A 15610-nucleotide genomic window follows, 5' to 3' on the forward strand; every position below is an offset into this window, starting at 1 on the left:
TTATTATTTTGCGCATTGCGATACGCAGACAAGCGTCTTGGATTCAACTTGCTCGGTATAACCAACATCCTCGTTCCATGGAGAGCTCTTGAGTCCATCGGATCCTGTCATATCCTCTCCTCGACCATCTCTTTCTTGGCGACCCCTATATCATCGGTCAATCATCATCCTCTCGAAATTCCGCGAGGTCCCGCTTACTGCGAAGAGCACCCAGCAAGCGATTCGATCAACTACTACAACCGTCTTCTGGACATCGGATACTCTTTTTCACTGATCGGATACACCATGTATCTCATATCGCTGGCTCTTGAATATGGAGCCCCCTTGTTGTACGTTCCCATTTATCGTAACCCAGACTCTTTGGGGAGGTGCAACTCAATCTTCAAGTGGCATTGGAATGCTAACTGCGGACATTTGCGTGGAATAGTCTTATTACTTCCCCCCTCACGTCCTATACGGATCAGATCCTCAGTATACATCGATCAAGGAATTCCGGAGGTTTCTCCCTCGATATCCCTTTGATCATGCTTGTCGCATCCATCCTCAAGTAAGAAGGGCACCTGTGTTACCGCGGCTGGCTCATCTCAAGGCACGATGACGTTAACATTCCTGTCTTTAGGGTGTTTTACTGGTTTGGTCACTACTACTCGCTCTCGCTGCTCGTACAAGCCGTGATCATGATTGGGGTCCAGATCGTCTTGCTCAAAGTTGCACTGGATAATCGGCCGTCTCCAGGAGTCAAGAATAGCGTGGAGCATGTTCCGTTTAGCAATTTGGACGAGAAGGGGTTTGCCAGACCATACGAATTCTGGCAGTGGAAGTCCGCAAAGCCGTAAGTCTTGTTCCCGATCGCTTTCTAAGCGTGGCCTGCGGGTTTGATGCTAATGGTCTTTGGGTCTACATAGGTACTGGATGTGCTTGGCCTATTTTGTCGGGGCGCTATCATTCGTCCAGATTCTTCTGCCGCCCATCGCTCGGTCGGACTTTTACGTGAACCTACTGGGCTATGCTGGTCTGGCTGTAGAAGCTATCCTGCCTCTTCCTCAGATCATTGCCAATCACCGGACTCGTTCGTGCAAAGGATTCCGGGTTTCGGTGCTGGTAGCTTGGATTCTTGGTGATGTGATGAAAATGAGTTACTTCTTCTGCAGCAAAGAAGTGATTCCCTGGGCCTTCCGGCTGTGCGGTATGTTTCAGTGTGTCTGTGATCTCTACCTCGGGGTACAATTCTGGATGTATGCGCGGCATACACTCAGGGCTGCAGGCGGCCCTAGGCATAACACCGCCAGCTGGCCAGCCGAGGAGAAAGACATACGGATGACCTAAGTTATGATGACAGCTTTTGATAATGCGCACGAGAGCATGATGCATTGTAGATATACTTAATACAGACCTTGCGTAGGAGGTCAACTTAATAGATATGTAGAACGAATAGACAAATTCACGATTGACCTAATATCAATGAATTCAAGTGCTTTTCCTTGCAATTAATAATTCTTTAATTCTTTCACTTGGTTGATCCGTATGACAGGCTTTACTCCATTGTTATGTGACTACTGCTGATAACTGCTAGCGCGGGCCATGATACGATCGGCTCCCCGCGGTTACCCCGCTGCTTAAGAAAACAAGCTTCAAGTTGTCTTGACTCGTCAAAAGTGAGAGGTTAAATAAAAAGTAATATCACTATCGCTCGCCTATTCCTGGCGATAGACCATACCTACTTACAATCATGGCATCAATCCGAATTGGCTACGTGCCTGGTAAGTAATCCTGCCCTATCATCGCCTTCATTTTTCCCATCATCTGCTCTGCTTGTCATTTGACATAATGGACGCAACCCGCGGTGCCGATGATTCCGTCACATAAAATATGCTCAACCGACAATAGACTGACGTCGCATATTTATCGCGATACTTATATTGAAATTCTTCTCTGACAATGTGTAGAGCACTACCTCGCTCCTCTCCACCTGGCCCTTCGCTCGCCAGCAGCCTCCTCTCTTCCATTCAAGATCACGTTGGTTCCGTTCCCTTCTGGAACGGGGCACATGATCACATCCCTTCGGGAGAAGGAGATTGATGTCGCAATTGGGCTGACCGAGGGATGGATTGCTGGATTGGCTGGTAAGCAGCAGGCTCAGAAGGATGCTGCCTCGGGGGGTTACAAGGTGGTTGGCCATTGGGTTGATACACCGCTGCGATGGGCCATTATCACCGGCCGGGAAAGAGAGGAGCTTCACACTGTGGCAGATCTGAAGGATAAGAGGGTTGGTGTCAGTCGCCTCGGAAGGTCAGTTGGGTTGCCTTGGTCGTGGTCCCTCGGCATAGATGGCTGACTTGACTCACAGTGGCTCCCATATCATGTCCTTTGTGCTGGCACAAAAGCAAGGTTGGAAGCCCGACTCATTAACACCGGCTGTCCTGGGTCCGTTCCAGGCTTTGCGGAATGGGGTCACGGGGTACGATTCGTCGCATCCCGATCAACCCACGCCCGCGGCTGAGTTCTTCATGTGGGAACATTTTACCACGAAGCCGTACTTCCACGCGGACGCGGACAAGCCTCACCCGCCACTGAAAAAGATCGGTGAGATCTTCACCCCATGGCCATCCTGGCTTATTGTCGCGTCCACCTCGGTCTTCCCTGACCCCGAACATGACGAGAAACTCCAGCAATTGTTCCATGTTCTGGACCAAGGTATCAAGGAATTCCAAGCCGATCACGATAAAGTTGTGAGGCTCCTGGGTACAGGAGAATTGGGTTGCACGTACGTTGAAGAAGATGCAAGGGAGTGGCTGAAGGATGTCAGATTTACCAGCAGTACAAGGGGGGTGGACCGGAAGGTTGTGGACGGGGTTGTGGACGTCCTCAAGGTCGCTGGGGTCATTGACCCCGGGATGTCGAACGATGAAGCCGCCGAGAGAGTGATTGGCATTCCCCGGTGATCTGCCAGGGCCATGTGATTTGGAGCATGATATGTTGTTTAATCCTCAGTAATGCAAAATCATATCGGACACAAATCCCGTCTTCCTTCGAAACTACACTCATCGCTTTTCATCCCGTTTCGTCTAGTCGTTAACCACCACTACAGCTACTGCATTCATGTTTTCGAGCTCTTGCACTTTAATCTCTTGACCTAATCTAATGGTCATCATACCGGAGACACTCTCTATCGCATATTTCTCTTGTGGCCCTCGCGGAGATCTGATACGGTACCACGTTTCTTGACTCCACTGACGAACTGCGCACTCACTTCAGTCCGTATCGTCAAATTTTCTATCTAAGCTTGTCAGCAACTACGAGCGTCGTCAGCATATGTCGTCAGTCGTCACTAATATTGCAAGCTTAGACCCCGAAACAGAAAGTCCAGCATTCCTTAGACAGGATGAGTCCCCCGACAACCCTCTGGAATGCCATGCCATGGCTCATCTCTGCACCGATCGAAAGCACTAGACGCCTGAAAAACAGGTTTATTGATCGAAGTTGGCATTCTGTTTTGATGAGCAGAGAGTATGACACTTTTCACAAATCGAAGGCACCAGGAGGAAGGAATGTCTGGTCAGTCGAAGGGGAAACAGGCTCGGTCAACAGATATTTACAATGGCAATAATGAGCTATAAGTATGTCTAGCAATGTCGATTCGGACAATCGCTTGACTGAGCACTGATATCCATTCTATCAGATCATCCAGTGTGCACTTGGACGTCGGTGGCTTGCCTTCAGCCCCGTCCTATCGTTTGAAATACTGCCTATGCTCTTTTGACTCCGTAGGCAGGTCAGTTCAAGCTTTGACTGGGAATAAGTCAATCTGTCTGCCCTTTCCGCCATGTCTTATCGAACACAACTTCTTGCCTTGACGGCTGCGGCAGCTTCTCTGGTAGGAGTGTACGCCAAACTCGATCTCTCGTCTTCCTCCAACGTCGCAGTATACTGGGGTATGTCTCAACCTTCCGTGTGATTTTGGGAATATTCGACTGATCTGGTAAACGCGTTATCGGTCACAGGTCAGAATTCGTTTCGGGGAACTGGAGATTTGGCGCAGCAGCGTCTTTCGTACTACTGTGATGGTGGGTCAATCTGTTTTTATACTCCCAGGCTAATATGCTGATGCGAACCTCACTAGACCCTAAGATTGATGTATGGGATGATATAACGCTCAGATGATGCTATGACTCACGATGGTTTCAGGTTTTTGAACTCGCATTTCTCATGAAAATCAACGGCCAGGGTGGTGTTCCTGAAATCAACTTTTCCAATGCGAACGACAATTGTACACTCTTCCAAGATACCAACCTTCACAAATGCCCTCAGATTGGGTGAGCTCCGCGCTGTTGTGCTTTTTTTACACTGAAACGCTAACAACCCATTCAGGGAGGATATTACGACGTGTCAGAAGAAAGGAAAGACCATTCTGCTTTCTATTGGTGGGGCAACATACAGTGAAGGAGGCTTCAGTTCAGAATCCGCTGCAAAGGCTGGCGCCGAATTGGTCTGGCAGACCTTTGGGCCTCCCTCCGTCAACATGACGGCCCGTCGACCGTTCGGGAATGCGTCAGTAGACGGGTTCGACTTTGATTTCGAAGCCTCTGTCAGTAATGTTGCTCCCTTCGCGAACAGGCTTCGCGAATTGATGGATGCCGATCATAGCAAACAATATTTCTTGACGGCTGCACCCCAATGCCCCTACCCCGACGCCGCCGATAAGGATATACTCAATGGACCGGTGTCCATTGACGCTGTGTTCGTCCAGTTCTACAACAACTGGTGTGGATTGAATTCGTTTGAGGCCGGAGCAAGCAAGCAGAATAGCTTCAATTTTGACGTCTGGGACAACTGGGCCAAAACGGTCTCTCAGAACAAGAAGGCCAAGGTATTCCTGGGCGTGCCGGCGAACACTGGGGCAGCAGGCTCAGGCTACGTGCCCGTGGAGACTCTGAAGCCGATCATCGAATACAGCAAGACTTTTAGCAGTTTTGGCGGCGTGATGATGTGGGATGTCACCCAGGCCTACGGCAACAAGGGCTTCCTCGACGGTGTCGTTCAAGCGCTGGGCAAGACTGCGTCCCGCGTTCGCCGTTCGTTCAGCTATCGACCTTACGGCTGGTTTTGAAGAGCTGCGGTGCTTGCTTGGTCTCGGTATCTGACTTTCTTATCTGCACATGTTTAGTCGAAGATCTGCATATGGAGGGGTTTGGTTGTTTATATGTATATTTTTGCCATGTTCATCTTGAAGTGATTGATGTGCTGCTGAATGCGTGCATGGATATTAATTAACTTAGTCAGTAAGAATATCGCCTTGACCGTGCAGTCGACTGGATTGCGACTTGTGACTAGTTCACCATCCCGGAATATATCATGCTTGGTGTCCCTACGCTGTACGGAGTACTAATGAAACTCAATGAAAAGACATGAATGAACAATCTATCTGCTCCGTACTTTGTGATCACACCCAGATTAGCTTGGAAACTAGGCTGTGTGGCTACTGGAAGATGTGCAGTCTGTGGGCCGAACTATTGATTCTCAGCCCTGCCGATCTTCCTGCAGATATTGCCTCCTCGAACTTAGACTGGCTACACGTTGCGAACTTGCGGTACCAGCCAGCCCCTGTTAAATGCATTATCTTCTTCGGTTGAAGCTGATCATCCCTCAATAGTCAATGCTACTCTGCTGTGGGGTTACTTTGTATGCAAACTGTAGATCTGTCACACACATGCATGCTTCTCTCTTTGCTCGGAGCAACAAAGGCAGGTATCCCTCTGATGCGATACCTATAAGCTACGTCATGTATGTCGCCAGGAAATCACCATTAAACTATTTTGCACAAGATCTGTTTGTGTCTGCCCTGTACACTGTCTGACATTCGTTGCATCTTTGCTTAGGGCCAGCCGGCCTGTGGATAACTTCATAAGTAAACCAAAGTGGATATCAGGGAGAAAAAGCAATGTGACAGACCCGCCCGTGCGAACTATGCAATGCCATCGACTTCCAAGTTCTGATCCTGGCGTGCAGATGTCGATCCGTTTTCGCAGCCAGCCACTGCAGCTGAGGTTCTTTCCTTGGTTGTGTTTTGAAAAAAGAAAGAAAAGGGTGGATGCACGATGTCGTCGTGTCGATTGCGATCCCGACTACCACTTATCTTGCATCACTTCTGGCCATCCCTGCTGAGCTTGCCTATTTAAACGGTGCTTGAACCCAGACGGATAGATAGAGTGTTCCCAGGTCGCTGTTCACCCCCTTCCCTCCATCGCTTTTCTACCGTGTCGTCAGGATGGCTCCCACGTCTCTTCTGTACACCCTCTTCACCTCTCTCACCGTCGCTCTGGCGGCGTCAGTCCGCCATACTGACTATGAGGTGATGATCATCGGTGGAGGCCCATCTGGCCTGAGCGCCGCCAGTGGTTTGTCGCGGGTACGCCGCAAGAACGTCGTGTTCGACTCGGGCGAGTATCGCAATGCTCCGACAAGGAACATGCACGATGTCATCGGCAACGACGGTAACCGCCCCCTTTCCCCAGCTTTCTAGAAGCTGCAGACTAACATTGGTATTCCCAGGAGCTGTCCCCAGCGACTTCCGCGCACTTGCCCGCAGCCAGATCTCCAAGTACAACCAGACCACCTGGGTGAACGAAAAGGTCGACTCCGTCCGCGTCATTAGCGACGAGGAGAGGAACACCACCTACTTCCATGCCTCGGTAGCCGGCGAAGCCTACACAGCCCGCAAGCTCATCCTCGGCACCGGCATGAAGGACATCCTGCCGGAGACGCCGGGGCTGGACGAAGCCTGGGGCAAAGGCGTGTACTGGTGCCCCTGGTGCGACGGCTGGGAGCACCGCGACCAGCCGTTCGGGATCCTGGGCTCCCTCGTCGACGTCGTGGGCAGCGTGCTGGAAGTGTACACGCTCAACACGGACATCATCGCCTTCGTGAACGGCACACAGACGCCCGAGGCCGAGGCCAAGCTGGCCGACAAGTACCCCAACTGGAAGAAGCAGCTCGAGGAATACAATGTCGTGCTGAACAATGAGACCATCGAGTCCATTGAGCGCTTGCAGAACGGCGAGGACGTCCATGATGACGAGGGCCGCCAGTTCGATATCTTCAGGGTTAACCTCGCCGACGGCTCCTCCGTCATCCGCAATGCATTCATCACCAATTTCCCCTCAGAGCAGCGCTCGTCCATTCCCGAGGATTTGGGTCTGAAAATGCAGGATAACAAAATCGACACTAATATCAATGGGATGCGGACGAGCCTGCCGGGTGTTTTCGCTGTCGGCGATGCCAATAGCGACGGGAGCACCAACGTGCCGCATGCCATGTTCAGCGGCAAGAGAGCTGCTGTCTTTGTTCACGGTATGAATCTTTTCCCCCCTACAAATGTTGAACTTGGGCGTAGCGCTGATGATCTTACATAGTTGAAATGGCCCGCGAGGAATCCCGGGCTGCCGTGTCCAAGAGGACTCTGCCTTCCAAACGGGCCATGGAGAAGGAAGCAGAGAGACGCATGGGAAGCGATCTGGAGAAGCTGTGGGAGCGCTTCCGTCGTGTCTAAATTAGGATGTATACGTTCACCATCACAAATCTACATATCATAAGTTCTGTAGGGCTAGAGACGATAGTAATCCGAAGTATCATCCAAGCTTCTGATATTAGAGTGTGCAACATAGGTATAAGGAATTACCCTCTTCCAACGATTCAAGTATTACTGATTATTGCACAACCACACTACACTCTCTTCCTCGCCCTCAAATCATCATATTAGCATTATTTTCCCACACACCTCAAGTACGCATCCTCGCTCGTGACAAATAGGCGAGATATGCTATTGCAGACGAACGGTCCACCTTAGCAGATATGAAGAAACACATCTTTATACCTAGCCAACCTCTAGATCAACTGCATCTACTCCGCCTCCTCTTCTTCCTTGCTGGATGTAAGGAAGAAGCGACCCTTGGGCTGACCGGGCTGATCGTACTCGACGGTCAACCGAGCCAGGTGACCGAGCAGATTCTGGATCTTGATATCGCCCTTGTCTCGCTTGGCGCGGCCGAGGTTCTCGAGCCACTTGAACTTGTTGAGCATGTAGTATACGAGTGCAATGACGATCTCCACACCGAGCGAGAAGCCCCAGACACGGACGACGGTGACGATATCGGTCCAGCCGTTGCGGGTTTCAACGAACGAGTCGGCCGGTTTGGTCGGCATTGTCTCGTTCGTGAACCAACCGAACAGGCAGAAAATGGTTGCCAGGACGTCCACGCCCAAAATGGCTGTTACCAGGTGGATGGACGGCCAAGTCTCAACGCCACGAGTAACAAAAATGAGCCAGTTCTCCGTGAGGGCGACTTCCAGGAACAGGACTTCCTGGACAGAGCCCCAGTTCTGGATGATACCGCCGGACGGAAGGAACATGGTACCGCGTACGACCCAGGTACCCATCGCCAACAGCAGGCCCAGAAGCACGGAGATGAACCAGATCTTAGGGAGTTGCCATTCCACAGGACGAAGTTCAAAGGAGGCATTATCATAGGCTACTGCCACAGTAGCTAAATCCGCAAAAAGAGCAAGAAAGACAATTAACTCCACGCGGATGCTTTCGTTGAGGATGATCATGGACGTGACCAGGTAGATCTCCAGGTGCAAGCAAAGCGCGATACGATACTGGATGTAGGACTTCATGCGGTGGAAAATCTGCCGAGCCACCTTGATCGAGTCAATGATTGTAGACAATCCAGGCTCCAAGAACACAATGTCCGACGCAGATTGCGCTGCCTCGGTTGCGCCTTCTACCGCAATACCGCAATCAGCTTTCTTCAACGATGGCGCATCGTTCACTCCGTCACCGGTCATGGCCGTCAGGTGTCCTCGCTCCTGAAGCATTTGCACCACCTGGTATTTATGTTCTGGGAAGACTTCCGCGAAGCCGTCGGCTTTTTCAACCAGATCACTTGCCATGACGCCACTCAGGCCACCATGAATGAGCTTATCGGAATTATACACCTTGGTTCCCAGTGCGAGCATTTTGCATGTCTCCTTGGCAATAGCCAATGCATCACCTGTAAGCATCTTGACGCTGATTCCAAGATTCTGGGCTTCATTGATCGTATGCGCGGTATCTTCCCGGGGCGGATCGAACATGGGAAGCATACCAAGAAGCGTCCAATCCTCTCCCTCTTTCTGGACCGCAACACCCAAGGATCGGAAGCCTCTGTGGGCAAATTCCTGCGCCTTGTTCTTGTAGACATCGGCAACTTCTTTAGGACAGTTGGTAAGAGAAAGCACTGCCTTGGGGGCACCCTTGGTACAGGTATACTTGATTCCATCACAGGTGGCCACGGTCACGATTCGCTTCGAAACAGGATCGAATGGGATATATTTTTCGGTCTTCCAACCCCGTCGAAGAATCTCTCTTGCTCTAGGATACTGCCTGAGCGTGAGAATGGTAACCTTATCAATGGGATCAAGCGATTCGATATTATGAGATGATGCCAGGGCTGCCACGGCAAACATCCAGTCGACGTCCACACCCTCTGCCACATATGGCTCTCGGATGCTCAACTTGTTGGCCGTCAATGTTCCGGTTTTATCAGAACAGAGGATATCGACGCCCTGTGACCATTGCTTTTAGTACGCTATTCAATCCATTCCGGAGCAAAGAATTCAACCTACAGCAAGTGATTCAATCGCAGTCAGTTTTTGCACAATAGCCTTCTTCTTTGCCAGATAAGCTGCTCCAACAGCCATAGTGGTGGTGGTAACGACGGGAAGACCGACGGGGACACCGATGATCAGTAGTGACAGTGTATAGTGAAGAAGTGTCTGCTGGGGAGGCGAAGCAATGGGGATATGGCGGAAGAAGCCTCCAATCCAGGCAGCCAGAATCCATGCCATGACAATAACCAAAAGGGATGTACCAATCTGGTCCATGACAATTTCGAAATGCCCGGCACCCTTAGCTGCCAAAACCATGGAGGCGGTTTTGCCAACGAAAGAAGTCCTCGCACCGGTCTGAACAACTGCGTAGGCCTTGCCGCGCTTGCAACCGGTCGTGTAGTAGATCAATTGACCCATATAACGATCGACGGCGAGTGACTCTCCTGTAATGGCCGAATGATCGCAGGCAAGGATGGGGTGGCTGCGTTTTCGGGAGGACTGCTGTTCATCCTCCCCTTCCTTGCCTTCTTTCTCATTTTCCTCAATATCGGACTCAGAAGTGCTACTGAGATCACCTTGTTCCTGCATTCTTTGAAATTCTTCCCAACCGTCGGGGTCATTGTAATCGCAGATAATCTTTGCATCGGCAGGAACCACTTGACCTTCACCAACAATGATCTAGAAAGGGGCTTTAGCATGTAGTATGAAGGAAAGACAGCTTATGCTATGTTGGAGTACCACTTACCACATCACCGGGAACAAGCTCTCGGGCCAAGATCTCTTGTTGCTGACCGTCACGAACGACTGTCGCTCTCATTGCAATATCTCCCTTCAAACTTGCAACAACGTCGGCAGCCTGTTTTTCCTGATACCAACCGACTGAGGCGTTCAGACACAGAATACCGATAATGACGCCAAAGTCAATCCAGTCATCCAGACCTGCCGCAAGAAGGACGGCCAACTCCATGACTGTGAAGATGCAGGGTTAGAATCATTGTACTCTTAACTCCTGACGAATCGAAGTTATAAGTCATACCATAGAGAATTGGGCCTCTGAAATAGGACAGGATTTTGGCGATCGGGTTTTCCTTCTCAGATGTGAGTTCGTTCCATCCCGAGGCGCGACGTCTGACAGGAACTTCCGAGCTGGGCAGGCCTTGACGAATGTCTGTAATGAGCCATTCTGGCGGGAATTGGCCCGGTTCTTTATCTACTTGCTTGACTTTGACCTTGCGCTTCTTCCAAGGAGCGTACCACACTCGCTTCACTTGTTCTTCCTCGACACCCTCTTCCCTTCCAGGCTCGCGGTAGGTCGAGACATACTTCACAAGCTTGCCATACTCGTCAAGGTTCGCCCAATCCTCTTTGTAAGACACACGGGAGATACGTCTTGAAGACTGTTGAGAGATACGGGATGGGCCGCGTTCGACATCACCTTGACCTTGACCTTGACCTTGTCCTTGAGAGGGAGCTTGTTCAGCCATATTTGCTCCTTTGCAACCTGCCTAGTGCCTAGGGCGTCAGAAAAAAGGCCTCCTGCAACCGACGTCCCTGAGTTTCAAGGAATTTCCAAGCCCAGGTTCCCTTGGCTTAAAAGAAGTAGAGAACGAAACGCAGTCCCTAAAAGATGCAGCAATGCAAGGCCCTGGAGAAAAGAGCGGTAGACGACGGGCTATGTTAGTGAGAGAACTCCCCTTCGCTCCCACGCAAGATGTAAGGATAATGACCAATTTTCCTGAAAGGCAGGGGCCTGGGGCAGGTCATTACCCTGGCCAGCAAGCAGCGTTCGAAGGCAGCAAATGTTGACGTAGTACAGACTGGCTTGGGGCGGAACGAAGAGCAGGCTAATCAGGACCTTTGCTAGCAGCTGTATCCTCAACCTCAGTCAGAGGCTACGGGTAACCTAGGGGTACTGACTGGTGATTCGGCAATTGCTGATGGTCTTGACGTATGAGACAGCACCGTGGCATATCCCGCTGAAGTTTCCAGACTACGCCTAGGTAGTCCCCAAGCAAGTAATGTATCCCATACGTCCCGGTCATTTCTCTGGTTAGGATCGGGAATACCATGAGAGTCGACTAACTCAAAGAAAGCAGCGAAAACAGCATTACACTGCTGTGATCTCTCAACCTTTTGAGCTGTGGGATACCATCGGCATAGGCCCCACGGGAACCACGGAAGCTTGACAGGAGACGATGGAGACAGCGGTTAAGTGACGAATCGGGATGAAGCTATCGCTGAAGCTTGTTCCTCTTCTTCTTGCTGCGCAGGTTTGTTCAAGACCCCGATAGGCTCACCAAGAGGTGTGTGGGGATGGCATCGATAGGGTTGTGGAGTAGGATGCTGGCCTGTAGATAGTAATCAGTGAGAGTACACCCAAGGGGTAAGAGACGCATGTTGTCGAGTACCAGACAGCCCGTTGCAATGCCAGTTTAGCGCTCCCGAAAGATCCGGGCTGTTGTATGTAACCTAACATAGTTCAGTTAAACCTAACATAGTTCAGTTTTATGGGGCCCTTTTGGCTTTCTGAACTCAAATTATGATACTCTATATGATCTTGCCATGGTTTAGACGTAATCTTCTCGTTATGCTGTGTGGTCTCTCGTCATAGAAATCAGTACTGGTCTGGCGCTGAACTGAAAGGAAGGTCTACCTCCGCTAGTTTGTGAGCGAAGATAAACCCCCGATTTAGTAGAAACATACAGTAAACGGAGTTCCTACAAAGCAACGAAGAAGATCCAAAGCGAATAAGGCGAAAGGAAGAGAAAAAGGGCGATCAAATAGACCCAAAAGACCACAGACCAACTGGTAAGCCATGGAACAACGCTCTCGGTTCTCGCCGGATGGCTCGTGTCCGCTCAAGAGGTAAGGTAGTATTGTCTTCGACGTCATGAAGATCATCTTTGGCTTTTCGTGAAATCATGTCTCCACTGCAGCTGGGAGAAACTTAAGGTAAATTCTGATACCTCTCGTAGTAGATATGTGGTGAAAAAGATGATCCATCAATGAAGTGGAGCGATGGAGATTGTAGATCATGCACGGACCACGGCAACTAGTATATGGCGTATAGATAGCGCCCACCTTAAAAGAACCATAAGCTTCCTTCAAGTGTTCAGCTGCTTAGGGAGCATAAAGTTATCATTGCTGCAAAGAAGAAGGGATAACTAATAAGTATTTATCTTTTTGCAATTCATAATACTTAGACCTGTCGTAAGGCAACGATTCAGCATCTTGACAGTATGAATTCGATTCTTTCGTTGTGCTTCTATAATCTACATCGTCGTAGACCCATGCATGGCTTCATAGTCCCAAATATCTAACTATTCGTCTATTTGCCCGTCTTGCCAGTGGGAATGTTGAACAAAACGGCCGGCTTGCCCGGTGCATAGGCGCGGTCAACACGGTAGTAGCCCTTGCGCTCAAACTGGATGATATCACCTTCCTTCAGTTCAGCGACGTTGCAGTCAGCAACAGCGTCCTCTCTGAACTCGGTGTTCTTGTTCAGGACATCCTCGAGGACATCGTCCTCCTGCAGAGTGTCCTTGTTGAGGAGGTAGTCGAAATCGACCAATTCAACGGGAATAAGGTCCTGTCCCTCAGTAGACAGCCATGTGACCTTCTTCTCGGTCTTTTTGAAGTCACCTTCCAGGTGGAGCTCCAGCTCCAGCTCCTTGACGATGCCTGAGGTAGGATCGGTCTCGATCTTACGGACAATGGCATTGCCCCAGCTCATCAAGGTGATCTCTTCATCTTGCTTGAAGCCCTTGGCATCTTCCTGGTCGAAAATGACTGTGTTACCAAAAACCACCTTCTTCATGCCAACTGCAGGATTCTTGCCGTGCTTAGGTTTCTCTTCCGTGTAAGGTGTAGCCGGGCCTCCCTTGACGATCGCCTTGACCATATCCTTCTTGAGAATGGCAGTGTGACGAGGTGCGACAGGATCAATGTACTTCTTGTTGGTTGCCCAGATCAGAGTCCAGTCAAGGTTGGTGATGTTCTTGCTGGGTCCCTGCTTAAGGATAAATTCTCTCAAAGCAGGGATGGTCATTCCCCTTCGTCGGATGCCCTATGAAATGGTTAGCCTGGGAGGTTAACAGTCCATGGGAAATAGGTGAGACAATCAAAAATGACGGATGAAGAAGGGGATCCGCAAGCATGACTGGGCCTGTTACTTACTCGGATGGTGGGGAAACGAGGACTGATATCGTTAGTAAGACAAGAATCTATTTGAAGTGAAGGTAGACTTACTCATCCCATCCCCAGACGACGCCTTGGTTAACGAGCTTGGTAAGCTTTCTCTTAGACAGCAAGGTGCGAATGAAGTTCATGCGAGCGAAATCCCAGATTTGGACATGGCGAAGCTTGAGTGTGTCCAAGAACCACTGGTATTGAGGGTTGCGATCGCGGTACTCAATAGTTCTGAGGGCATGGGTCACACCCTCAATTGAGTCGACGATAGGGCAGGCGAAGTCGTAGGTAGGATAGATCTTCCACTTCGTCCCAGTGCGGTGGTGAGGGGCAGGGTTGCAGCGGTAAATGACAGGATCACGCATGGCCTTGTTGGGGTTATCGACAGACATCTTGGCTCGGATACACCAACGGAGACCCTCAGGGGTACCCTTCTTCATCTCCTCGAAACGGGCAAGGTTCTCCTCGACGGATGCATCACGACGTTTGCTGGGCTTTCCATTCATTCTCTGCTCAGCCATGACCTCCTTCTCGGTATCATCGGCGTAGGCGTTGCCGTCCTTGATGATTTGAAGAGCGTACTGGTAAAGCTCGTCAAAGTAGTCACTGGTGTAGCTCATCTTGTCGGGCTTGATACCCATGAGAGCAAGATCTTCAATAATCGCGTCCTGGAACTCAAGCTTCTCGTTCGAAGGATTTGTGTCGTCGAAGCGGACAAGAAGAGTGCCATTATACTTTTCGTGCGCAAAGTAGTCGTTGAGCAGTGCAGCTTTTGCGTGACCGATGTGAAGATAACCTGAAGGCTCGGGAGGGAATCTTGTCACCACTCCCTTCTCAGTGTTGAGAAGAGCGATGTCGTAGCTGGCTCCCTCCTTCGCCTTGGCGGCCTTCTTCTCTCTCGCAGCCTGGTTCAAGGCCTCAAGTGCAGATGTGGCCCATGGGCAAAGATCCTCCAAGAAATAGAACCAACGAGTCACATTGACAAGTGAGCCCTTCTTGATCGCGGCCACTGCGACACGGTTGCCTCGGATGGCACCCCAAATGGCAATGTCGGCCGTGGAGAGAGAGTAACCGACGACGAAGGATCTCAGCAGGAGGTGGGTATCGAGGCGCTGCAATTCAGGGTCAAGGGCTTTGAAATCGAGAGGAGCAAATGCTTCTAACTGAGACAGCCACTCATTCTCCTAGAAAATATGTCTTAGCATCTCCTATCAGTGCTCATCAACGGTAAGGTTCCATGGCGCCTCTTACCAGCTTCTCATCCTTGCTGTTCAGGAAGGGGAAGTCTTTGCGGAGTTCTTGAATAGCATTGATAAGGCCAAAGACAGGATTACCGCTGGCACCAGTATATTGCACGACGGCCTTATCTCCTTCACGAAGAACCGCAGTATCCTCATAGGTGATCGATATCACTGGGCTTGGTCGTGCCTCATTGATAGAAGTTGCGACCAGCAGGACAGGAAGCACATAGGGCTGATTGGCCCTGGTGGCCAGGGTAAGCTGATACTGAGACATTGCGGCCCTCAAAATCGCCTCAAGTGAAATCGACGTCCGAGAGCGTAACAAGTGGGCTGTTGAGTTTCCCCAAAAATTGAGCAGTATGGAGGGGCATTTGACTCAAAAGGGACTCCGCCGGCGTCACGTTTCTCCGCCCGCATCGCCGAGAGAGAGCTTTCGGAGAAGAAAACATATCCGTCTCCCAGGAGTTTGAAGAAGGCTCGCATCAATTAACTCTCCAAACCATGTCCTCCTTCGGCTCGATCTTGCCGTCGGC

At 50.5% G+C, this 15610-nt stretch overlaps 5 protein-coding genes across 5 annotated transcripts; 3 read left to right on the plus strand and 2 right to left on the minus strand.

Annotated features, from left to right (window-relative positions):
• Window positions 1-524: 524 nt before the first annotated feature.
• On the plus strand, window positions 525-2942 carry ALT_6263 (PQ-loop repeat-containing protein 1; the record flags this gene model as incomplete). The annotated part of the gene is made up of 5 exons (XM_033560389.2): window positions 525-547; window positions 620-832; window positions 906-1186; window positions 1947-2289; window positions 2348-2942. The coding sequence occupies 5 exons, from the start codon at window positions 525-527 to the stop codon at window positions 2940-2942; spliced, it is 1455 nt and encodes a 484-aa protein (XP_033416280.2).
• Window positions 2943-3823: 881 nt separating this feature from the next.
• ALT_6264 (glycoside hydrolase family 18 protein) lies at window positions 3824-5107 on the plus strand (the record flags this gene model as incomplete). Its single annotated transcript, XM_033560387.1, has 5 exons — window positions 3824-3932; window positions 4002-4064; window positions 4121-4134; window positions 4186-4313; window positions 4369-5107. 5 exons carry the CDS (start codon window positions 3824-3826, stop codon window positions 5105-5107), a joined length of 1053 nt encoding a protein of 350 aa, XP_033416278.1.
• Window positions 5108-6265: 1158 nt separating this feature from the next.
• On the plus strand, window positions 6266-7546 carry ALT_6265 (NAD(P)/FAD-dependent oxidoreductase; the record flags this gene model as incomplete). The annotated part of the gene is made up of 3 exons (XM_033560386.1): window positions 6266-6491; window positions 6550-7347; window positions 7410-7546. 3 exons carry the CDS (start codon window positions 6266-6268, stop codon window positions 7544-7546), a joined length of 1161 nt encoding a protein of 386 aa, XP_033416277.1.
• Window positions 7547-7896: 350 nt separating this feature from the next.
• On the minus strand, window positions 7897-11132 carry ALT_6266 (putative plasma membrane H(+)ATPase; the record flags this gene model as incomplete). The annotated part of the gene is made up of 4 exons (XM_033560385.2): window positions 7897-9603; window positions 9664-10326; window positions 10394-10617; window positions 10685-11132. 4 exons carry the CDS (start codon window positions 11130-11132, stop codon window positions 7897-7899), a joined length of 3042 nt encoding a protein of 1013 aa, XP_033416276.2.
• A 1844-nt stretch (window positions 11133-12976) lies between these two features.
• Window positions 12977-15351, minus strand: ALT_6267 (glutamate--tRNA ligase GUS1; the record flags this gene model as incomplete). Its single annotated transcript, XM_033560384.1, has 4 exons — window positions 12977-13714; window positions 13825-13846; window positions 13897-15020; window positions 15088-15351. 4 exons carry the CDS (start codon window positions 15349-15351, stop codon window positions 12977-12979), a joined length of 2148 nt encoding a protein of 715 aa, XP_033416275.1.
• Window positions 15352-15610: the final 259 nt, after the last annotated feature.

Source organism: Aspergillus lentulus (genome assembly GCF_001445615.1).
Source record: "Aspergillus lentulus DNA, contig: Alt12, strain: IFM 54703, whole genome shotgun sequence".
In the NCBI taxonomy this organism is placed as follows: domain Eukaryota; kingdom Fungi; phylum Ascomycota; class Eurotiomycetes; order Eurotiales; family Aspergillaceae; genus Aspergillus; species Aspergillus lentulus.